Source organism: Meriones unguiculatus, chromosome 8 (assembly GCF_030254825.1).
Source record: "Meriones unguiculatus strain TT.TT164.6M chromosome 8, Bangor_MerUng_6.1, whole genome shotgun sequence".
NCBI classification, from domain to species: domain Eukaryota; kingdom Metazoa; phylum Chordata; class Mammalia; order Rodentia; family Muridae; genus Meriones; species Meriones unguiculatus.
Window position 1 is genome coordinate 21,847,171 of NC_083356.1, and position 24,309 is coordinate 21,871,479.

The window sequence follows — 24,309 nt, forward strand, 5'->3', positions numbered from 1 at the left end:
CGGGCGACCTGGGATCCCCTAAACGCATTGGTCTGGTCCCCCGGGCTGCGCCCGCCGTCGCCATGGTAACCGCTCGGGGCGGCTACCGGCTGGTTCAGGGCTGCATTGTTGTAGGAGAAGAGTGTGTGGTGACCCGGGCTGGACTCACAGTAGCAAAATGGCACAATCTCCTGCTCCCCCGCCCCAGTCACAAACCAAAGCGCGCCCCTTCCCCGGTGGTGTGGGGCCGCGGGTGCCGGCAGCCATCAGGAGCTTGATCGGGTACGGACCCGTGGCGTAACCCGCCCTGAAGCTTTGGGATTCCACCGAAGCTTTCAGGTAAGGCAGACGGACAGAGGACGGCTCCCTGCAGCAGGCTGGCTCCTGCCAGGCCTGCCGCCTCCTGGAGCCCACGAGCAAGGGAAACTGAGTTCCAGGGGGGGTCACCCACACAGGGGGCGGAGGACTGGAGAATCAGCTCCAGGATGCAGTTTTCCTCCACCCTTGCCACACTGCATTAGAAGAGAAGAGTTCCACGTTCAAAAGCAACCGTGTCTAGCGTAGCCCTCGCTGGCTCAACAGAAAACATCAAGCAGACCATATTTGTAGTTGGCGATCATTCTAGCAACTTTTGAACCCACTGATGGGTGAGCTGTACACAAAGAACCTTTAGAATCTGGAGACAAGCCCTCACAGGAGATAGCTCTTATTTCAGCCTCCTCAGCCTCTCAGTGCTGGGATTACAGACATACACGAAGCCCTACCCTTTTAAATGTATTTATTTATTTATTTATTTATTTATTTTTTAGATTTGAGACTGGGGTTCACTATGTAATTCTGGCTTCCCTCCAGCTCACAGAAATCTTCCTGCCTCTTGTCTCCAGAGTGCTGGAATTAAAAGCAAGTGCTACCATATCAGACCCTATGCTTCTAAAAGTAAAACCAAAACAGATTAAATTAACTTGACTGCTATTATATTTCATTTGGCTTGTCCAAAATTTGGTTAAGCATAAAAATATTTTAAAATTTATCTTACTTTGGTTTTTAATTTTAAAATAAAGTTTAGCCTCTTCGGTCACACTAAGCAGATTTAAGAACGTTGTTTTCGTGTGCGGCTAGTGGCTACTGGAATGGGCGGTGTTGGTGCAGCTTCCTTCCAGCCTTCTTGCCCTTTCTCTGAGTGGTACTTGCCTTCCCCTTTAGTCAGTTATAACTCCTGCTCTTCCATCAGCACCTTGACCTCTGTAACTAGGTCAAAACAAACTTGTTGCAGCACTGAAGAGGCAGGGATCTCTGTGAGCTGGAGGCCAGTCTGGTCTACCTAGCAAGTGCCAGGCCAGCCAGGGCTACATGGTGAGACCCTGCCTCAGAGGAAACAAAACAAACCACACTGTGCCATCTCATCTCCCTGCACAGCACCTTTGGAAGCAGCCGTGAGTTAAAATCCATTGTTACATGCATAATTTTTATGAATTATCATCTATAATTGTGGACTTATTTTAACTTTACAAGTCAACCCCAATATTGTCAGCTCCGCCAGCGCAGCCATGGATCCAGTCTGGTTTAGCCCACCATCCTAGGCCCAGCCAGAACACACCTGCTGGTCTGTGGGAGGTCCTCTGTAAATAGTCACCGAGTGGCTGAAAGTTGACAGGGAACAGAAGCCTGACTCCACAGTCTGCATTTTACATGCTATCAAATGTTAACTGGAAGCCCGGGTATTCAGATCCCAGCTGCTGGAGTGCCCCGAGGGTGGAAAGGTTCCTCATCTCCCACTCACCCACCCCCAGCACCTGGCACTGTGCTCACCATAGCACAGCTTTCAATGAAGCTCGCTCTTCCTCCTCCTCTGCAGGAAACTGACAGTGAAAACTTACGTCTCCTTAAATGGTATGAGGGAGAATTCAGCCCAGAGCACTGTGTGTATTTTAAACATTCCTCTTTAGGAACATGCTACTCAATTCTCACATTAGGCATGAGTAATAGCATTAGGCTAAAGCTGGAGGCTTGCTGACAGTCACCTGAGCCTAGCTTCTCAGAGAACATAGTGTAATTTTCCAGCCATTCTGGGGAATGGGTAGGAGGTCAGTGAGGAGCCCTAAAGTGCACCTGTCTGCTCTGAGCTCCCCCCTGCTTGGCCTTCAAGGCTAACGGCTAGGAGCAGAGGGCAAGACGTGGTGCTGACATGGGCGTCCGTCGGTTAGCCTTTCCTTCCAACCAACCGGGAGCAGAGCGGGGCTCGGGAGATGGAATGGTGTGGAGGGATCTCTGCAACCAGAAAGTATGGCAGAGCGGTGATCAGAGGGAGATAAGAAGCTAGTTCGGTCCAACAGGACTCAGTAGCTCAAGATGAGGATATAGGGGATCAGGATGGCCTTGCCACACAGATAGTGCAAAGGTCACCAGGCTGTTAATGATGCCAGTGCCTTCCCAGTGGGAAAAAGAGGTTATATATTTCTCCCTGTGAAGAGGCAATCCAGTGTGTTTACCTTTCCTGGTTACCCTAGCACTTATCTGTGAGCACAAAGATCTGCTTGCAGATTACCCCTGGAGTAATTTACCTAACGGAGAAAGACACAGAAGTAAGCCATTCCAGTTCAGGTTTTCTTTCTCGAGACAAGGTTCGGCTGCCTTGAACTCTTGATCCTCCTGCCTGGGTGCCACCCCCCTACCTTGCTGACATTTTTGGCAGGTGCCGCCATAACCAGCTGCCAATTTTATAGAGTAAGTGCTGTACCAGACGAGAGTAGACACATGGCACAAACACGGTTCTGGTGGCCTGGAATAGTTCCCGAAGGTCTTTCAAAAGATGACGCACCACCCGGGACCAAATCCATAGATGGGACCTCCTGTGCAAAGGCATAGGGGCACTGAGAGCATTGCATGATGGGGGCAGGTAAATGGTTCAGCAGGTACAAGCACTCACCCCACTGACGACCCGAGTGAGTGCCATTCCCAAAACCCAAGTGGAAGGAAGAAACCAACTCCCATGAGTTTGTCTCCCTGCCCCCATTACAAAAAAAAAAAAAAGAAAGAAAGAAACATTTTTAAAGGAGCACATCATGATAGGAACCCGGGAGCAGCCTCTGGGAGGTGTGGCTTGGGAGAAGACAGTGGAGAGGAAGAGTGAATGGGGGAGCCAGGCACAGGAAGGAGTGTGGTGAAGGGGACCCGGCTCAGTCTCTCCACAAAGCTTGACCTTAGCTTTCTCCTTTATGTATGAGGTGCTTGGGGACAGGCTTAGACTCTGGCCTTCATTCTTGCCAGGCCTTCATTCTTGCCAGGTCTTTTGCATTAGACTCTGGATATGGAGGGAGACACATGGTACAGGGCTGGACCCCAAAGAGAGGCCAGAGCGTCCCAAAGCTAGGGGGGAAGCGTGGCGATGGGCCCAGGTTTCTGAGCATACAGAAAGCCCTGGAAGGCTTGTGCTGAAGAGATGGACTGCTATCCTGTGACTGGAACTCCCGAGAGCTGGAAAGAGTCACGGGTTACGTGTGACAGGGCAAGACAGTGCAGAGGCTCCTCCAGCGTGTATTCTTGCTGAAGCCACTTCAGACTTAACTAGAATTTGATCTCCTTGCTAGATAATCCCGTGGGAAATTGCCCAACTCTGTTTTAGGAACTAAAGGTTAGGATGTCCTCGTTAACCTACCCTAGCTTCTGTTAAGCTGCTGATTGTAAGAACTCCCCCTCCAGATAAGTCACTGCTTACTTCTGGGGAGCCCCCTGCAGCTGTGGGGGAGACGCCAGGACTTTAAAGTTTTCTTCCTTTGAAAACCCCACGTTCTGGACACTCGATTCCACAGCTTAGTCCCTGAATTACCTGAGTGTGGACCCAACCAGCTGGAATAAAGACACTCAATTGGGTCTAAACTGTGTCTGGGTGGTCCTCTCTGGTGGGCTACCCATAACACACCTTCTCCAAATCTACTCTCACAGTGGAGGCCAAGAAAGGCAAAGCAGTTCGGTCTTATTTCTAGTCAGGACGCTGACCTGCTGAGTGGTCTGGAGCCCAGGGCTTTTCCGTGCTCTAACCTTTTTACTCTCAAAACTAAGCCGGAGCTGCCAAATGGCTCTGCAGATAATGCCTGCTGCCAAGACTGATGGGCCCAAGTTTGATCTCTGGAGCCCTCAGAGTGGAAAGAAAGACATGTCTCCCACATGCTGTCTTTTGACCTCCACACACCATACACAGCACAGGAGCTCTCGTGCAAGAGAAACTAAAAATTCCTATCATGGGTGTGTATAGAGGGATTTTAACCCAGCAACAGGACTGCTCTAGCAAGGGTTCAATCCAAAGACCTAGCTCTAAGCGATCTGGCTGGAACACAGAAATGCCCTTAGTACACACCTTTAATTGCTCTGGCAAGAATCTAGCACACACCTTTAATCCCAAACAGTGCTGTCAAATTGAGAGGCAGACAAAGTGATGAATCAGAGAAGGATTTGACAGAATGAGTCAGGGATCGGATAAGCCCAACTCTCATGAGAACAGACAGGAAAGAGAAGCTGTGTAAGAGTTGGACAGGGAGAGAGCAGGGAGCTCATGCAGTTCTGTGCAGTAGAATTTGGGAGTACAGTACAATACAGTCCAGTTCAGTTGAGCTCAGTTGAGTCTGCGAAGTTCAGAGGCAGTTTTTTTTCCAAACAGAGCAATTCAGTGAGAAGTGTAGAAAAGCCAGTTTGAACCAGTCGGTTTGGAGAGGAGTATTGAGCTGAGTTGAACCAGCCAGCCAGAGTTCAGTAAGAGCTAGAAAGGGCGAAGTTATTCAGCAGTGACCATCAGAGGCTGAAAACATTCTAGGTCTAGATTAGCAGACAGAGGCTTGAGGCTGAAGCATTCAAGGGCCAGGCTTGCAGAAGATTAGATTGTACAGAGGCTAGACACTTCCAGGCCTAGGCCTAAGGACAGTTCAATGGAAACACTCTGGGCTCAGCCCATGCCAGGTATTCATAAAGCTTCGGTTTGGCTCTCATCCTCATCCACCCCATCTGAGGAAATAGAAACAATATTTACTGGTGTGGAGAGGGGCAGGCATCCTCAAGTTAAAAGACTAAGGCGAGAGCTCAGTGGTAGGGAGCTTCCCTAGCATGCCTGAAGCCATAGTTTAAACACCATGGAGGTGAGGGTGTCTGGGGATGAAGGCTCAGTGTGCTTACTGTGCAAACATGAGGACCTGACTCGGTACCCCCCAAGTTCACGTAAACAAAGCTAGTCTTGGTTGTGCACACCTGTTCCAGAACTCGGTTCAGGAGTGGAATGGTGTAAGGGGAGCTCTGAGTGCTTGGGAGAACACTCCAAGAAAACAAGACAAGAACTGAGACTTGTGGCCTCAGTTTCTTCCAAAACTGGTTCTTGGAATGTGTTTCCATGTAGTGGATAGGAGTGAGTTCACTTTAGATTCCTCACGATTGCTTGTTTTTCTTACCCAAATGCTTATGCCTCTATGGGAAAACATGATTTTTTTTTCCACACGTGGTTTGTTCTTGGGACTGTACACAGCTTGAATTCATGCAAACTTTACTCATGTGACTTTTTTTTAATCCTCAGAGTATAAATTGTCTGATGCTCTGAATAAAGTTGGCTACTGCGTTAGCCTTTAGTCCCCCTCATTTATCTGCTCCACTTCCCCAGGTCCCACCTCCTCTGGAGCAGTGACATCCCTGTAACCTCAGTCCTCGGAGGTTGCAGCAAGGAGATCCTGAAGCTTGTATGTCAGCCAGTCTAGCTGAAATGGCGAGCTTCAGGTATAGTGAGAAACCCTGACTCACAAAACAAAACAAGGTGGAGAAAGAGGCTGAAGAGACATCCCAACATCATCCTCTGGTCTCCACACGAGCTTGCAAGGGCACATGTGCGCGCGTGCGCAGACACACACACACACTCATACACAGAATTACATGGGCTTTGAAATTCTGTTAAGAATGAGCTTCTAGAAGCTGGTCTTGGGAGCAGATGGATGCCTAAAATCCCAGCACTTGGGGAGGCAGAGGCAGGTGGATCTCTGTGAGTTTGAGGCCAGCCTGGTCTACAAAGCAGGTCCAAGACACCTAGGGCTACACAGAAACCTTGTTTCAAAAAACCAAAACCAAGCTAAACAAACAAACAAACGAACAAACAAAAATGAGCTTTCTGCTTTCTGGCCAAGCAAAGGTGCAGGCTCAGCCAGAAATTCACCTGGCACTGGGGAGGGAGCATGGTGCCCGAAGTACCCAGGAATTGCCGCAGCTGGTCCCCTGCCAGGCTCCCTCCTGAAGGCCTCTGGAACTGTATTCTGTGGCCAGGAAGAGCCAGAGCCTCCATGAATAAGTGTATGTACAAGGAGTGAAAGATTGGTAGATTAACGTAGCCTTTAAAAATATTTTGTAGCCAGGCTTGGTGGCGCACGCCTTTAATCCCAGCACTCAGGGAGGCAGAGGCAGGCAGATCTCTGTGAGTTCAAGGCCAGCCTTGTCTACATGGTGAGTTCCAGGACAGCCAGGGCTGTGGAGAGAGACCTTGTCTCAAACAAAACAAAACAACAACAAAGTCTCATATCCTTAGATTTTGAAGGTTAAGACAAATATAAACACACATCTGCCTGCTGGGTTTTCTTCACAGTTTTATCTTTATGTATGTGTGGGCACATGCTCACATGCAGATTGCAAGGTGGCCAGAAGGGGGAAGCAAATCACTAGAGTTACAGGTGGGTGTGAGAGACCCAATCTAGGTTCGAGGACCAACTCAGGCTCTCTGCGGGAGCAGCAAAAGCTCCGGACTCCGCAGAGCCATCTTTCCAGCCCTCTGCTGGACTTTTGTTTCGTTTTTAAATTACCGTATTTAGTCATTGTGTATGGAGGAGTGTGTGCCAAAGTGGAGCCAAAGGACAACTGTGGGAGTCCGTTCTCTTCCTGTACCACGTTGAATCCCAGGAATCAAGCGCAGGTCACCCTTTTCTACTGAGTCATTCTTGCCAGCCCCTTCCCACTGGCTCTGACAGTTGTTTAAGAACAGATTTCTTTTTGTCATATATGTAATAAAATAATAAAGCATTAAAAACAAACAACAAGCTGGGCTTCGGTGGCACACACCTTTAATCCCAGCACTCGGGAGGCAGAGGCAGGGGGATCTCTGTGAGTTAGAGGCCAGCCTGGTCTACACAGTAGTTCAGGACAGCCAGTGATACTTAAGGGCTTTGTCATATGGATATTTTGCTGCTGGAGTTGATTGCTCAGAACGCTTTTTGTAGAGCTTCAATATGACCTATTTTACTTCTGCTGACATTCCTTGACAAGCCTGAGGCCATCTGTCGTGTCTCCGGGCTCCCAGAGCACAGGTTATTGACAGTAACAGGATGATCTCACTATCTCTTAAGGTGAGCCAGCGGTCCTCTCAGAGGATGAGCACGGAAGGATGACTTCGTGCAGAGACACAGTTGCAACCTGTTTCCCCTTGAATGGGACTTTCCTGTTGCCTGCTGTAAATTTTTTTTTTTCAATTTTATGCTCAAGGGCAACTAAAAAATTATTTAAATTGTGTGTGTGTGTGTGTTTATACATATGAGTGCAGTGTCTGTGGAGGCCAGAAGGGGGTGTCACAGCCCTGGAGCTGGAGTTACAGGGGCTTGTGAGCCACCTGTCATGGATGCTTGGGAACCAAACTCGGGTCATCTGCAAGAGCAATGACTCCTGTTATCTGTAGAGTCATCTCCTCAGTCCCCTCCCCCCCTTAACTGCTTAATAGAGACAAATTAGTGTGGTAGGTGTTGATTTTTACTTTGTTTGTTTGTTTGTTTGTTTTTGGTGTTTGAGACAGGGTTTCTTTCTCTGTGTAGCCTCTGTCCTGGACTTGCTATGTAGACCAGGCTGGCCTCAGAGATCCACCTGCCTCTGCCTCCCTGAGTGCTGGGATCACAGGCGTGCGCCATCGCTCCTGGTATCTGTCTATCTGTCTGTCTGTTTTTGAAACGGGGTCTCACTATGTACCTCTGACTAGCCTGGAACTCACTATATAGACCAGGCTGGTCCGTGTGGGGGCGGTATGCCGTGGGAATGGGCAGTGTGTAGGGAGAAGACACTGCTCAGTCTGCTCCACAGCCCTCTAATCTCAGCCTCTGGAGCCACAGCTTTGGCTCAACATAGTCATTATCAACGACAAGGTGGCTACTGAAGTTATCGTAGTCGATGGATTCAAATTTGGATATGTGTGTTTTTGTTTGGTTTGGTTTGGTTTTCCTTTGGGGGGTATATAGCTCTAAGGTATTTGGATATAGGAAATGTGCTACTGTTACAGTCTCGATCTTCATGGTGGATTGTAAAACATGAATTTGGGGACTGGGGACACAGCTCAGGGGAAGAGAGCAACTACTGCTCTTGCAGAGAACTTCACCTGCCATCCCTCCTACACAGGCTCAGTCTGCTTTTCCAGTATCACCCAGGATAGAGCCCTCTCAGGCTCGCTAGGAGATACATACATACATACATATGTATAGAATTTTTAATGATTTATTTATTTTTATTTATGTTCATTTGTGTTCTACCTCTATGTCTGTGTGAGAGTGATAATTGTGAGCTGCCGTGAGGGTGCTGGGAATTGAATCTGGGTCCTTTGGAAGAACAGCCAATTGCTGAGCCATTTCTCTGGCCCCTCCAGGTTATATTTTTAAGCCATGCTGCCACCAGAAAAACTACGTTTTTCACATGATGGCTCACAATCACCTGTAACTCCAGTTCCCAGGGTTCCTGAGGCCTCCTCAGGCAGTAGGCACTCACGTGCCGTGCGCGCACACACACACACACACACACACACACACGCCTTCAAGAGAATACTCATACATGGAAAAAATTAATCTTAAAAAAAAAAAAAAGCCATACATGGTCCAGGCAGTGACGGCAAGTGCCTTTGATCCTACAGAGGCAGATGGGTCTCTGATTTGGAGGCCAGCCTGAGTTACAGAGTGAGTTCAGGATGGTCAGGGTTGCACAGGGAACCGCTCTCTCCAACAAACAAGACAAAACAACAAAACCAAAAACCAAAAAGAAAGAAAGGAAAAACCAACACCACCACCACCAACAAAAACCCCATACGTGGCCACCAGTTGCTGCAGCCTAGCTAGCTTTTGCGGGGGGGGCAGAGACAGGTGGAACCCAGGAGCTTTCTGGCCAGTCAGGGTTGACTAGACAACGCTATCTCTAAAAATCAGGGAGAAAATGACAGGAGAGGCCGCCCAGGGTCGTTCTCCAGGCACACCACCTACACTGAAAGTAACTGTGAGATTTCAAAGGTGCCGATTGCTTGATGACATCGCTCACAGAGGTCAAGGATTGGGTTACGACAAAACTGTTGAGGGGAAGGCTGCCCCCTGAAACAGAACTTGGAATGAATCTTTCGCGTCCCTTTGAAAAAAAAAAAAAAGAAATAGTTTCCCAAACAAAAGCCTCCCTGCCTACATGATTGTGTGTCCCCGGGGCCTCATCATCCCCCCCACCCCCGGGGGGGAGGGGGCAGGCTTTTGTTTTCTAAGCCGCTTTCCTGCCTTTTGTGCTTCCGGAGCAGGCTGACTGGATAAAGAACAAGGTCGGGGCAGGAAAAGAGAGGCAACTCTCTGGTCTGCCAGTTTCCATTGGAGTGGAAAATGAAGTCCTCCAAGAGGTTGGACAGCATCAACACCATCGCCTTACCCATAATTCCGCTGGACGAGAGCCAGGTGATCTCCGTCAGCGCCCGGAAAGACCTGGAGAATGCCGTGAGGAAGCAGTTGCAGGACCACCCGCCCAGTATCCTTCTGAAAGCTGCCACCCACTCAGACCAAACACCCCCGACGGAGCCAAACCGGGTGTAAGGAGCGCTTGCGGTTCACGCGTGTTACCTGTGAGCCCCCTCTACCTAACCCTGGGAACTTTTCTGTGAGCGCGTAAGTCCTTTCTGGCCTCTAAAGGAATGCGATGTTTTGAAGGGTGGTTGAACTTGAGGTTTGTTTCACTTTGTCTGTTTTTTCGGAGACAGGGTTTCTCTCTGTAGCTCCGGCTGGCCTGGACTGCTTTTGTTGATCAGGCTGGCCTCGAACTCAGAGATCTGCCTGCCTCTGCCCCCCTGAGTGCTGGGACTAAAGGTGTGCACCACCACCACCACCTGGGTGAGGTTTATTTTCTTTTCAGTATAAGGAACTCAAAAGAAAGATGCCCAAGTTGTATCTGTTAGAAGAAAGATAACGGTTTTTGGCTTATGTTTTGTTCTGGTTGGCTTTCTTTACTTCTCCCTTCCAAAGAATTAAGGCTGTAGACGTAACAGACAGCAACTACAAAACCCAGGGCTAGCCTGTTCTGACCCCAGGCAGGTGAGCTCACCACCCGGATTCTCCATTTCCTCTGGCTGACATCACCTCTCCTTGCCTGCTAACCCTCCTCCTAGGAATCTCTGTCCCTCTGGCATCATTCAGGCACTCCTGCAACTTCCCTCTTTGCGACCCAGTCTCCACCGATCCTCATCTCTCCGCTGAACCGTATCCCTGCATCACAAAACCCCGTCTCATAGCCCATCCAGCAAAAATAGCCCTCTTGACTTATAAATAACCCCAGGCTCTAAGCCACGCTACCCCCAGGCATTTTCTGCCCCCTCATTTTCCACATTCCTCTTCCAAACCTTTCCCAAGACGTTGTTTAGTGTGATCCCACCCATCTCAATCTGTAAAGGGTCTTACTTTCTTGCTTAGGTCTCTTTCTAATGCCCCTCTCAACCCCACACTCAGCTTCACCTTGCCTATGTCACATGTCCCTCTTGGTGCCTTCATTCTCCAAGAGCCTTTCCCCATGGTAAGTAAGACACATGAGGGTAACGGAAGGGAGAGGGAGCCGGTTTTATGGGGAAAGAGTGGAGCCTGAGGATTATGAGACTTAGAGCAGCCCTGCCCTGGGAGATCCTCAGCTAAGACATGGAATGCAAAAGGTGAAAAGGCAACAGACGGGTTGGACGGACCAGATTTGAAGAGAGGTTCAGCTGAGAGATGGCAAGAACAGGGTGCCCTTCCGGCCCCATCAATCCACACCCGACAATCTCTCGTGAAGAAATAAATAGCCCAGGGGCTGGAGAGGTGGCTCCAACGCTCAGAGCGCTCAGAGCTCGGGGTTCGCTTACCAGCACCCACATCATGCTTCTCACAACTCCTGGGGACCCACAGTGCACACACGTACGCCCAGGCAGACACAAGTGTATACGCATACAATGAAAACACCTTAAAAGAATGAGCGTTCCAAAGTTTGAGGCCGCTCTCTGTGGTCGTGCTCATCACAGCATTGTTTCTCGGTGCGAGAGGCTGTGAATGGCTTACAGAGCAGCAGCCCGGCAACAGGAGAGCACGCCGAGGTGTGTGTTCTGAGAGGCCCTGTGTGATGTTACTAAAACGATGTTGGGAGCATTCTCCGTCCGTCGGGCAGATTCTCGCTGAAGAGAGGTCATGGAGGTGAACCAGGCACCCACTGACGCTGTAGTTATGCTTGCACAAAACCCTGGAAGGGCCACAGGCTTGAGGAAGAGGGATCCTGTCCTCCCCTGTCAAAGACTGAAACAAACAAAAACCCAGAAGGAACTCTCCCAAGACTACCAGAGAGGGTGGACTCAGTGTAAGGATGGCTTTTTCCCCCGTTAGTGTTCTCCAAGGTGATTGCAACACAGAAAACATCTCCTTCTCCTTCTCTCTCTTCTTTCTTGTTATGTTTGTTCTCTTGCTTTTTTTGTTGTTGTTTGTTTGTTTTCTCCAACAGGATATATACTATAGCCCTGGCTAGCCCAGAGATCACTATGAAGCCCAAGCTGGTCTCAAACCCATAGGAATCCTCCTGCCTCAGCCCTCTAAGTGCCGGGATTACAGATGTGAGTGCTCATACCAGTCCATCGCTTTTTATTAGTAAACTATAAGGTGACTTAGGCAAGACGACAGAGGCGCTCCTCCATGGTGTGTGGACGCCTCCTGGAGTTTCCTTAGCAGCCTGCCTCCCAGCGTGCATCATCGGCTCCCTCAGCCAGGTGAGCCAGAGGGTCACGGAAGTAGACACCAACTACCACCGGATGGACCACACCTTGGTGAGTTGAAACAGATAGATGGTGGAGCTGAGGCGCGGCCTCTGGGAACGAAGGGACCTTAAGGAGGGCTGCTGAGGCGTTGCCCTTCGGGCCTTGCCTTTCTCCAAGAGCATGCCGGCACAGCTGAGGTCCCGAAGCTCACTTCTTTAAAAAGAGCAGACTTTTTAAAAATGCGCGTCTGTGTGTGTGTGTGCGTCTCCACGAGGCACATGTGTGCCGGCCAAAGAGGGTGCTGGGTGCCCTGGAGCTGGTTCTGAGTCACGGAGTGTAGAGGATGGGTCCCAAACTCAAGGCCTCTGAAAGAGCAGTGAGTGTCCTAACTGCTGGGCTACCTCTCCAGCTCCAGCAAGGCTGCTTCCTAAGAGGAGATTTAAGTTCACAGAGACATGTACCATATGCCCCACCCACACACATGTATAACCAGCCCCAGCAGCCTCTCCACACCTGAGTTAAAATCAACAAACCCACTCTGATGCAGCATTAACCCTGACCTCCCTAATTTATCTTAGGCTTCCCTCTGTAGTCTCTGAGGCTTACTGTAACGTAGGCCTAGTCCTGGAAGCTTCTAGCTTCCTTGCAATCGAATCTAGACCTCTGAGACTTACTGCTGAATAAATTCACCCTTTCTAGATCTTTCTGAATTCTGGCTGGCTGGTTCAACTCAGCTGTTCTGGCTCAAACTCCTCTCCTAGCTGACAGATTCAAACTGGCTTCTCTCAACTTCTAGATCTTTCTGAATTCTGGCTGGCTGGTTCAACTCAGCTGTTCTGGCTCAAACTCCTCTCCTAGCTGACAGATTCAAACTGGCTTCTCTCAACTTCTAGATCTTTCTGAATTCTGGCTGGCTGGTTCAACTCAGCTGTTCTGGCTCAAACTCCTCTCCTAGCTGACTGATTCAAACTGGCTTCTCTCAACTTCTGACTGAATTTCTCTGATTGGCTTCAAATTAACTCTATCAACCTGCCATGGTCCCAGCTGCTCCCCTAGAGACCTGCACATATTTTTTCCCATTTCACTTTCTTCTTCAGAGACACAAGTCCCCAGATTTTTTAAACCATTTTTCAACATTTATTTATTTAGGTATTTAAATAATACCTATGGCTATGAGTGGATATGAGTGCTCTGTCTTTATGTATACATGCACGCCAGAAGAGGGAATCAGATCCCAGTACAGATGGTCATGAGTCACCATGTGGTTGCTGGGAATTGAACTCAGGACCTCTGGAAGAGCAACCAGTGCCCTTAACCGCTGAGCCATCTCTCCAGCCCCAGGTCCCCAGATTTAATGAGAGGGACTCACACTAGATGCCCCACACCTTGGAGGAGGTGCAGTTCTCTAGGTTCTATGTAGTTCCGGGGACACTCTCTCTGAGTGTTTTAGGCCCATGGTGTTTTCCTGACAGTGATGGCTGCCTCCCTGTCTTCTCTTCTCCTTCCTCTTCCTCCTCCTTTCATTCTCCTCTTCCTCCTGTTCTCCCTCCCTCCCACCTGCTCTCTTTTTCTCTATTTCTGCTCCCTGCTTTTTGGTCTGCCTAACCCAGGTCCCTGACCTGTCATTTTATTTTCTCACCCTTCTTTCCACCACAGCATCCTGTTTTTTGCCAAGTGCCTCTGACGTTCAGGCCCTGACCTCATGATTTGTCTCCAGAATTTTCCTCCCTGCTCACCCCAGCTTTCCTAGTATCAACTTTTGAGGACTTGATCAGTTCTTTTTTGGGAGGTAGGGCAGGTTGTTTGTTTTGGTTTTTGGTTTTCTGAGACAGGGTTTCTCTGTGTAGCCTTGACTGTCCTAGACTTGCATTGTAGACCAGGCTGATCTCAAAATCATAGCGATCTGCCTGTCTCTGCCTCCTGAGTTCTGGGAAGCCATTATTATTATTATTATTATTATTATTATTATTATTATTATTATTATTATTCTTGGGAGTACCACCTCTGATCTGGGATTGGAATTAAGTTGTGACTAGCAGTAGAGTGAAATGATTCTGTGCAAATGCATATTCATGCAGGGAGGGTCACACGAGATGTGTGAGCTTTCCAGTCAGACTGTCAGCCCAAAATTCCTGCCACCGGACAGTTCCCTTGAACTCTGACAGGAGGAAATGATCTCAACATCAGACAAAAGGCCTGACAGTACCCCACCTACCTCAGGGTGTTGACAGGGATGAAATGAGTTGGAACACATGCCTGACCCAGCTAGGGCTTAGAAAGGCACGAGGTCTCAGCCAGGACAGCGCACAGGGGAGACGTTTGCATAGAACTTCATGCAAACTTAGCTGACAAGCAATGCATTTCGAGGACCGATGACATCCCACCTCTATCTCTTTCTAAGGCGAGGGTGGGGGAGCGCTGGCAATCAGCAGTGGGCTCTGTTGAAAAGCCAAGGGCGTCCTGATCGATAACAACGTTAACCCTTAGTAAGCAGCCCCATTTGACAGCTCTGTGCTGGAGGGTAAAACGCACCGAACGCTTTCTCTTGGGTCCTTCTAGGGACCTCGGAAGGTAGGTATTATTCCTTCTTATAGAAAGACTGCGCTGTGTACCTGCGGGCCGCAGTCAGAACCCCACTCCGTGTTCTATGCTTCTCGGAAGTAGAGCCACGAGGACAGCTTAATGCAAGGGTGCTGGTGTGAGGGCCCACAATGGGCCCATGTCAGTGACATCGATGGCCACAGTCCCCACCATGAGAGGTTCCTGGCTGCATACTTTGCTCCAGGCGTTTGGATGTCCCGGGGCCCTGCCCTTTCCCCTGGATTTGCACCAGTCTCTAATGCCCTATGTTTTTTTTTTTTTTTTTTCCTTCTTCTTCTTCTTCTGGTTTTTGAAGGCAATTGAGGATTATGAGTTGGAGAAGAAGTCTATAAAAGAGAGAACTCACAGCAGCCCCGGAGACAGAGGCAAAAATCCTTTCTCAGCCTGAAACGTATTTTTGTGGGGTTTGATTTCTTTCTTTCTTCCCTCCTCCTCCTCCTCTTCCTCCTCTTCCTCCTCGTTTTCTTTAGTTTAGATGTTCTTTAGCTGTGTATCTTCTGCTGTGCTGGGCATGGGTCCCAGGGCCTTGCACATGCTCTGCTACTGATGTGGACCCCAGGGATTTTTTTTTTTTTTTAAATCGTTGAAATTCAGTTGAGTAGGAGCCCAGCGTTCTACCTGAGATAGTTTTCGTCCTCTTCCGTAGTAGCTTTCCATCAGACTTGACGCTGGACAAGGAAGGCGGGAGGGACAGGATCACACAGGCTGTCTGCTGGGCGGCGCATCACACCAGCATCTTTGGTCCCTGTCCCTTCCCTTCATAAGGCCCCACCTGGTGGTGCCCCCCAGATATCCATGACAGAGAGAGTCCTGCTGGGGAGAGGAACCTGCCTAGAGCGCAGTGTCTGGTCTTCCCGGCCGTTGCTAGCCAGAGAGGCCTGTCATCCAGCAGCTCTCTCCTGCAGCCTTAGCTCCCAGTAGCGGGCACACCCAGCACCCCTCACTTCTAACTTCTCCATTTTCTCAGCCAAGAGACCGAAGGAAGAGCCAACAATACCCTGCAAAGGCTCAGAGGCCCGAAACCCCAGGGTGAACCTGACCAAAAGAGTAAGCAGAGCACTTCTTTCTTTCCTTTTCTAGATTGACTGATTTGTTACGTAGACAATCTTCTGCCTGTATGTACACCTGCACGCCAGAAGAGGGCACCAGATCTTGTTCTAGATGGTTGTGAGCCCACCATGTGGTCGCTGGAAATTGAACTCAGGACCTGGAAGATCAGCCAGTGCTCCTAACCTCTGAGCCATCTCTCCAGCCCCTTTCCCAGCAGTTTCTGCCATGTACAAAATGGATTTCATTCCTTGGGAGGGAAGACCCCAGTGCCTGGATAGTGATTTAGACAGAAAGCGCAGGGTTCACTTTTAAGATCCGGCAGTCCTTTAATTCTAGAATTGCTTCTGTCTGTCACTCTGACCCCAGACTTGGCCACAAGAGGGTCGCAGAGCCCTGTGCCTGTTACTGTTAGAAACAGAGTCCTCCTGTCTCACTGAGATGGTGCCACACAGCTTCACGGACCTTTTCTACACAGCATTTCACTCGCCAGCCAGGCTAGTTCTGGCGCTCACTGCAGACCTACCGGGAAGCTGAGACGACTATCTGGGGTCACGCAGGATGCTAGAGGAGAGGCACAGCTTTCCACTCAGTTTTCAGACCTAAGCCCAGCCCTTGTTGCCCCCCTAACCCCCCTCCTCCTCCCTCCCCACCCCCCCCCCCCCCCGCCAACAAGACCTACCTCACAGTCTTCCCTGTCAAGATTCACAACCACAGGCTGGGGCGGGGGTCCAGGGGTAGAGTGCTTGCTAGCATGCACAAAGCCCTGGGTTCTGTCTCCAGCATTGCGAAAGAATTTTTTTTTAACTTCAGTAAGAACCCCCCAAAGCTGGCTGTTTACACCATCCAGATAGCCTGTGCCCAAAGCCTTAGGAAACAGTGAACTGCTGTTGTTTTTGAAAAAAATTTATTAAGTTATTGTGTGTGTATTGGGGTGTGTGTGGGTGTGAGTGCACATATCATGGCCCACATGTGGAGGTCTGAGGACAACTTGCAGAAGTCAGTTCTCTATTTCTTTTTTAAAGAGATTTAAAAAGTATGAGTGCTCTATCTGCATGTAGCCCTGCAGGCCAGCAGAGGGCACCAGATCTCATTATAGATGGTTGTGAATCACCATCTGGTTGCTGGGAGCCCTAGAGACTGAACTCTGGTCGGGCAGCTGGTGTCTACTTGCTGAGCCATCTTGATGACCCCATTTACATCACCCCTCATTTTCTGTCTATGAAACTGTTGCACTGTCATTACATAGAAGGGGAAAGAAGGCACACTGTTGCTTTAAACTGTGGACTCGATGGAGCCCATTTCCATAAATGCTTTTTTTTTTTTTGCTTCAGCAAACAGCAGATAAGAATCTGCTGGCAGAGCTACACGAACACCCCCCGTTTGATGAAACTAAGCCCAACAAACTTCCCAACGGCGTGGACTTCTGCGACATGGTGGGCAATGTGATCCGGTCTGAGAAAAACACTCTAAGTGGCAAGGTAAGGGAGAGAGCAGAGAGCGGGTCCCACCGTAGGCCAGCACTGCCCTGACCGTGCAGGCAATGTGTGAGGAGAGGAGAGGACGCTTTGGGGGAGGGATGGGACCCAGCCCATCAGTATTGGCAACGATGCTTTTACCTGCTGAGCCATCTTGCCAGCCCTGCCAGTACGTTCTGATCAGTGCCCCAGGAAAGAAGCTGGAGCTTGTGCCTTTACGGCCACTGGCCTGTTTTCAGGCTGGATACTATTCAGTCACCTGCTCTGTGGCGCTTCAGTAAGCCTGACTTCTGTTACTTTCCAGTCAAGACCACTATGGTTTGGATGTGAAGTGTCCCCACAGCGAGGCCCACATGTTAATGGCTTGTCCCCTAACGTGGTGTTCAGGGGTAGGGCTTTGGGGGAAGTGGTTGGCCACGAGGGCTCTGCCTTCCTCATCATTGCATTGATTGGTTCCTGGTCTGATGGGGTAACAGGGCATTAAACCAGCTGCTTTTCTCATCGCTGTGACGAGATACCCAGCTGAGACAACTTAAGGAAAGAAAGCTTTGTTCCGGCTCGTGGTTTCAGAGAGCCAAGTGGCTCTGTCCCCGTCTATGCCGGTGGGAGGCAGTGGCTGCTTGTTAACATGGCAGCAGACAGGAAACGGGCAGAGCCATAGACCCAAACTAGGATTGGACTCGGCACCTTGAGAACTGTGCTTTGGAGGGACAGTGATGATGCCCACAGATGGTACATGCATAGGTGAGGCGATGCCAGAGGCAGGTGATAACTGTGTGGAGGTCTGCAGAAGGGAGCTGCTCTTGGTGACCAGATAGCAGGGCCTTCGCATCTTTTATGGTCGCATCATCTCGGTCCCCCACACAGCCCTCCGGTCATTGTTTCATTAGCACTTGAACAGTCACCCCTCCATTCCTGGGACTCACAAGTCGGCTGTACTTACTGCTTCACCTCGCTTTTCTCCCCGCAGCCATCTCCCCGACTCTACGTAGTGTTCTTCCCTTCTTTTCTTTCCCTCCTTCCTCCTCTTCCATCTCTCCCTGGCTCCTTTCTGCTGCCCAGCTGTCAGTCCCATCTGAGTGAGATGAAGATGAAGGTGTGTGATCCAGTGGCAGACACACAGGCAGCATTCAATTAAATATAATATAATATAATATAATATAATATAATATAATATAATATATTGTATTATAAGGAGGGGCAAGACAAACTAAATTTTCTGCTTCTCTGAGCTTGTGAATAATTGCTCTAAATTTTTGACTTGTGTATGTTTGTTACTGATTCAGTAGAATCTCCTGGCTCTGTCCTTTGCATTTGTGTGATAGCCACACAAGTTTGCAACTCTTGCTTATCCAGAGGCGAGATAGGGAGGAGGTAGCTGGGTGCCTCCATCCAGAGTTACGGGTTCCCAGGACCGGCTCTCTGCCACTTGCTTGCCGTATTACTTTGGGCAAGTACTTTCAGCTCTGTGGTCCTCAGTGTCATGACTGTGGGGCCTCAGCCTCTTGGTATGTGAGAATAACACGTGTTCAAAGATCCCAGCCCGGTTAAGAGAAAATGTAATGTCACTTAGCTTAGGGTAAAAAAAAAAAAAAAAAAAAAATCACGAGGACTCACTGAATAGTTAGGGGCCTCCCCTCTCCCCACCATTCCTGGGCATTCAGCACTCAGAAGGCTGAGGTAGGAGAGCCACAAGTTCCATGTAGAGGTGACGTAATGACAGCAGCAGTATTAATAATGTGAATTTTATTTCTTTTCCAGTGTTTCTGTTCAGACAGAGAATTAGAGAAGTTTCTGTCTGCTCCTTCTCCCAGTGCCATATGGCTGGACAGCTTTTGGTGGATATTTCATGAAAGGTACCAGGTAAATGCGAATCTGCGGTTCTCCCTTGCTTAACTTACTTTCCTATGGGACAAAGTGCGAGCAACAAAGCCCCTCCCTTCCCAGGAGTCACCTCTGTAGACCCAACTAGTTACCTCCCTACTCAGGCCCTGCCATGTACCTGAACTTCAGCCTTACCCGATGCCCTGCATCTCCCCTGAACCTGAACAGACAGTCTCTGCTAAGTAGTGGGTCTTAGAGTAGGGGTGAGAGGAGAACATGGGACTTCCCGGGCCCGAGTCAGGGTTTTTTTTCCTCCACTGTAAATGTGGACAGCAGACAAGCACTTTACACCCCAAAGCATGTGAGGTCAGCTCTCTGGAGAATGAGATTTCTGATGTGAGAGCAAAGCTTCACCTGACCTGCAGAGCCACGCCAGGGGTTGCCTGGTGAGAACCCTGTCTGGTGACACAGCTAAGAAAATCGCCTCAGCAAGGATGCTAACGGTTCTCTGCCTATCTCTTGACCTGGCAGCCAAACAAGGAGATCCAGAGCAAACTGTTCGACCGAGTAGCCCGAAATTATGCCTCACTGTTGATGAAAACAGTCCGGTCCCACTATGAAGAGGCACTCATAAAAGTGAGTGTCGCCTGCTGCTTAGAAAACACTTTTGCTGGCAAGAGAATGCCCCACCCCCCAAACAGGCTTTTCATAAAGAGGTAATAGGTGCTCATGCCCTGGCCACGGAAGGTACCCAGCATACATGTGCTGCACAAGATATATGCGGGCAAAACATTCAAGTCTGAAACAATTTAAAAAAAAAATTAGACTTCTCATAGATTCATGGATAAACCCACCAAGGAAAGTATGAATAGGAGAAAAGTTTACACACACACACACATACACACACACAGTGGAAATAATAAGCACCCAGGAGCTGAGGATGTAGCTCAGTTATAAAGTGCTTCTCACCACGCATGAGGTCCTAGGTTCAATCTCTGGCATCACAGAAAGAGACGGGGAGAGAAGAGAAGAGCCCCACTAAGCCCGTATATTCACACCTGTAATTCCAGGTGTGAATTTCGTGGGGGGGGGGGGCGCGCACTGAGAGACCCTGTCTCGAAACAAAACTGATCCTCTTTGGGGAGATGGTAATAGCAAGCAGCATGTGTATGTTTGTGGATACATCTCCCTAGCTTGTTACTTCCTTGGCTGTGCTCTGGGCGGAGATCAGAAGCGCTGAGCACAGAGGCCTGTGAGGGCGGGATGAGGCAGGGAGGGATGAGGCAGGGAGGGGTGGGACGGGAGGGGAGGGGAGGGGCGGGGCTGCTGGCTAAGCAGAACTTGATACCTGAGGAGCCTCCAGAGAGACACTGGGGATGGAGAGGCATCCCAAGGCAGAGAGGAAGGCAGGCTGGTGTTGGGAAACATCCTGGTCACAGACCTGTGGCTCTGCCAGGGCCCTTTACTGAGGGGAGGGACAGCGGGGCTGACGCCAAGCTCCGCCCCCTCCCAGAGGCTCCCTTCTCTTCTGAGCAAAGCCCTGTACACCAGCTTCTGCTGCTGCTTCCCCCAGTCCTGGTTCAACACCCACGAGTTCAAGTCGGAAATCTGCAACACCATGAACCTGTGGATTTCAGGTGAGAGAGGAAGGGCCTTCCCGACAACCAGGGAGAGAACTTAGAGCTGGAGGCTGGGTGTGTGGTGTGTCTTGGGCTGCCTAGCACTCTCCATCAAGGCAGCTTTCCTGTCTCTCTTAACAGTGAAGAGTCTACACTTGATGTTGCATGCCAGCAACCCCAGTGTTTGAGAGGCTATGGCAGGGTTTTGTGAGTTCAAATCCAGCCTGAACTTGTGGCAAGACCCTGCCTTAAAAAAATTCCATGAATATAGCAGCCAAGATAAACTATAAAGAAAGTTAAAGCCAGGCATTGTCCTTGTACTTGAGAAGTAGAAGCAGGAAGGTTACTATGAATTTGGGACAGCCTGGGTTACATGAGGAATATCAGGCCAATCAGAGTAACTGAGACCCAGCTCAGAATACCAGAGAGGAAGAAGGAGGGAAAGAAGGGATGGAGAGAGAGGGAGGGAGAGATGGAAAGTGAGAAAGAGAGAGTGAACTGAGCTGCAGTCCAGATTCCCTTTTCCTTGTGGACAGTTCTGAGACATGGCTGCCTGATCTGAGTCTGTGCCCCCAAGGCATCCTCTCCTAGGAAGCCGAGGTATCAGCTTGGCCCTGTTAGTTACACACATGCCATGGGCTGACGGACCCCAGGGCAGCATGACCCACGCGGCCACCACAGCCCACCTCAGGACACACTGTGGCAGCTCCACACACATCCTGGCTATCTTCATCCCTTCCCCCCGCCACTCTCCTACCCCAGCCTAGAGCCTTCCCGAGGTCACTGAATGCTGCTATTTATAGATACTGTGAGAAACAGGCAATTACATTTCCTGTCGGGGGCAGGAAGGATGGCAGGGTCTCTTCCTCATAAGGAGCTTTGTCAGCACTGCTAAGCTTTACAGGTTCAGTAAGGAAGCACAGGTCACAGGGGAGTAGGGGCGTGCTTTGGGGGACCCCTGTGCAGGCTTCCTAGCACTCGCTGCCTCCTTCCCCCAGGAGTCACACGGACCCCATTTTTCTACCTGCCAGGGAGAGGCAGTTACTGCTGTGTGGTGTCTCCTCCCAGGGGAAGGACATCAGAGATTCGGTGGCCAAGGTTTTTCATTCAGGGTCATCGTGGAGACACCTCTGTCTATCCAGTATCACAGTTCTGGAAGGCAGGTGTTCAGCTAAGCCACACTGTATACGGACAGCCCAGGAACAATAGCTCACTCATTAGACATCGTCTTCTGTCTAATGAGTGTAAGGAACTGTTTGCCGGCTGTGTTTCCAGACTCCAGCGAAGACCCAGCCTTGCAGGCCGTTCTAAGGCCAGCAGCCTTGGGCCTGCTGTGTTAGCTCTTCACTGCACACCCATTTCAGCCCCTCTGACCGTGGAGGGTCAAAGAAGTTCCAGGGCAAACAGCCAAGTGTCATGTTTTATTTGGATCCAGGCTTATTTCTCTCCAAAGCTGGGTCTTGGGTCACTGGGGCATCCTGCCTGCCTCTCATTTCCCACTCTCTTCCTGCTGCCCCTCCTCCCTGTAGCAGATTTTGCTTAACCAATCACCGGAAATAAACCTCCTGGCCCCTTGCACTTCCCAGCGGAGGCAGTGGCATTGCACAGTGGCTTGGCTTTCTCCAGTGACCCTTGGGAGGCGTCATTTCCGGTGCTGAACTTAGCATGGCGGTGTTTCGCAGCAGCCTTGGCTGAGCACTTATTTACTGCTGCCAAGTCCAGCAGGAGGCAGTGGGGGACTGACTGCCTGATCCTGGGGAGGGGAACTCTTGAACCAGCAAGAACAAGGGGAGGCAAGGACGGAGCCCAACCTGGGCCACCGCAGCACCTTCATTAGCGCTTGTCACAGAGTCACACACCCAGGCACTAGAGGATGGCGGGCCAGGCGACATTGTCCCTATGATCAGGTGAGAAGAAAAAAAAACCCTCTGGAGAGGAAGTGGCAAGGCCAGGACAATGCCAGGAGCAGATCTCAGGCTCCCCGGAACAAGAAGGAGGCTCAAGGCCCCCCGGCTCCCCTCGTCCCACTCCATTCTCCTTGGCGGAAGTGTCCACCACCACTCTCGGTTTCTTTTAGGGACGTATCCTTGCCCACAGAGCTATAACAACTGGGACTACTCAGAACTGGATCCAGAGAGGTTCCGGAGAGAAGAATTACTACATCGCAACAGTCGACTTATAAAGGGTAAGCTCCCGGCTGTGGCCCTCCCTGTCTCTTGTGGCCCCTGAGACAACCAGCCACCAGGTAGCTGAGGCACGGGCACCAGGGCGTTGATGTCCCCACCAGGTTATCGCTCAGACTTTCAAGCTGGCCACCTAAATGAGTAAAAACATTCAGCGCTTACAGTTTGCTCATGAGGAGTAGAAGCTTGCATTCGGTGGAAAGGCTGGGGACACCCAGTTCTGGTAAAGGAATTGCCTAGCATGCACAAGAGTCCCATCCCCAGAGCTATACGCAGACAAATGAATCTACCCTCTTGTCTCTCCTCATGTACTATGTCAGGTCTGGTATCTTCCATAAGGCCTGTGTGTTCTGAACTCTAACCAGTCTATATGTTCTAGTATTGTACTGTACAAGATGGGAAGTTAGTTAATAGGAGCCGAGGAGTTTAGTGGCCGCCTGGGACTTGCTGGAATCTCTGTGCACCGTTTCATCTTCGTGACAACCAATCACAGGAGCCCCACATGCTTGTCACAGATGAGGAGGAGCTTTCACAACACCGACCGTGTCATGCCGTAGACATGTCTTAGTGGCACACACCTCTAATTCCGGCACTTGGGAGGCAGAGACAAGAGGCCTTCTTCAAATTTGAAGCCGGATTGGTCTATTAAGGAACAGAAAATTCTCCTGCCCACATGCCAACCACACTGCCCATACTCTGTCTACAGTTTGCTGGCATTGATATTTCGCTTTGGAGGCCAGTTTGAGAGTCTGTGACAAGTCATGTCAGGCCGTGGGCTCCGGGAGCCAGGCCCTGTGCTGATGGTATCACTGGGCACGTAAGCCTCACAGGGCTAGGAAGGCACTTTAGAATGTGGGTAGCTCCCGCCTTGGGTGGAGACAGGGGACAGAGGCCACAGGGAGCAGCGCCCGGACAGCCCCTGACACTAACTGTTTGGAATGCCCACACCGAGATTTGAAGGTAAATGTTTTCAGAGAAGCAGAGGCTGTGGAGCTTAAGTCAGTCAGACCCAGCAGCTGACTAAGGCCCACACCACCTGCAGCCACAGGGAAGCTCAAGTCCCATCTTGGGGCTCCAAGGAAGAGCCTGCCTGTACCCCTTTGCACAGAGCAGGCTGCAGAGTCGCTCTAGAAATCGTAACAGCCACCTCTCTCAGAACCAGACCCTTCCAGCTGTCACTGTTCCAAGCAAACAGATGTGGTTTTTCTTAGTCAACAGATATACACAGGGATTTTTTTTTTTTTTTTTTTTTTTTTGTGAGGAGAAAAAAAAATGAAAGAAACCAGTCCTTACATTGTCTTCATTCCTGCCTTCAAGGATTAGCTATGTTCAATTGCTTTTGATGAATTGTAAGTTTAACAGCTTGTCATATGATAGGGGTTTTTTTTTGTTTGTTTGTTTTTTATCTTTTGGTGGTTTCAGGGCTCAAACCCAGAGCCTTGTCTAATGCTGAGCTCTAACACTGCACCACCCCAGGTCTAGATTTTCTTTTACTTTATTTTATTTAATTAAAAAAATTTTTTTTAGATTTAGTTTGTGTGTGTATTTTGCCTACATGTATGTCTGTCTGTGTACCACTAGAGTGT

The 24,309-nt window shown here is 49.9% G+C and overlaps 1 protein-coding gene across 3 annotated transcripts in view; it reads left to right on the top strand.

The window, feature by feature from the left end:
* The first annotated feature begins 178 nt into the window (after positions 1–178).
* The window catches only part of Fam227a (family with sequence similarity 227 member A), a 47,778-nt gene continuing 23,647 nt past the window's right edge, over positions 179–24,309 (top strand). For all 3 annotated transcript variants that reach the window (XR_009593648.1, XR_009593649.1, XM_060389036.1), the window contains exons 1-9: positions 179–318; positions 9,518–9,738; positions 11,958–12,040; positions 15,540–15,619; positions 16,954–17,100; positions 18,859–18,960; positions 19,453–19,557; positions 20,435–20,558; positions 22,618–22,725. Coding sequence is in view for 1 of the 3 variants with exons in the window: in XM_060389036.1 (XP_060245019.1) it covers positions 17,053–17,100; positions 18,859–18,960; positions 19,453–19,557; positions 20,435–20,558; positions 22,618–22,725 (487 nt within the window). In the remaining 2 variants the exon portion in view is untranslated. The remainder of the gene's footprint in view (positions 319–9,517; positions 9,739–11,957; positions 12,041–15,539; positions 15,620–16,953; positions 17,101–18,858; positions 18,961–19,452; positions 19,558–20,434; positions 20,559–22,617; positions 22,726–24,309) is intronic.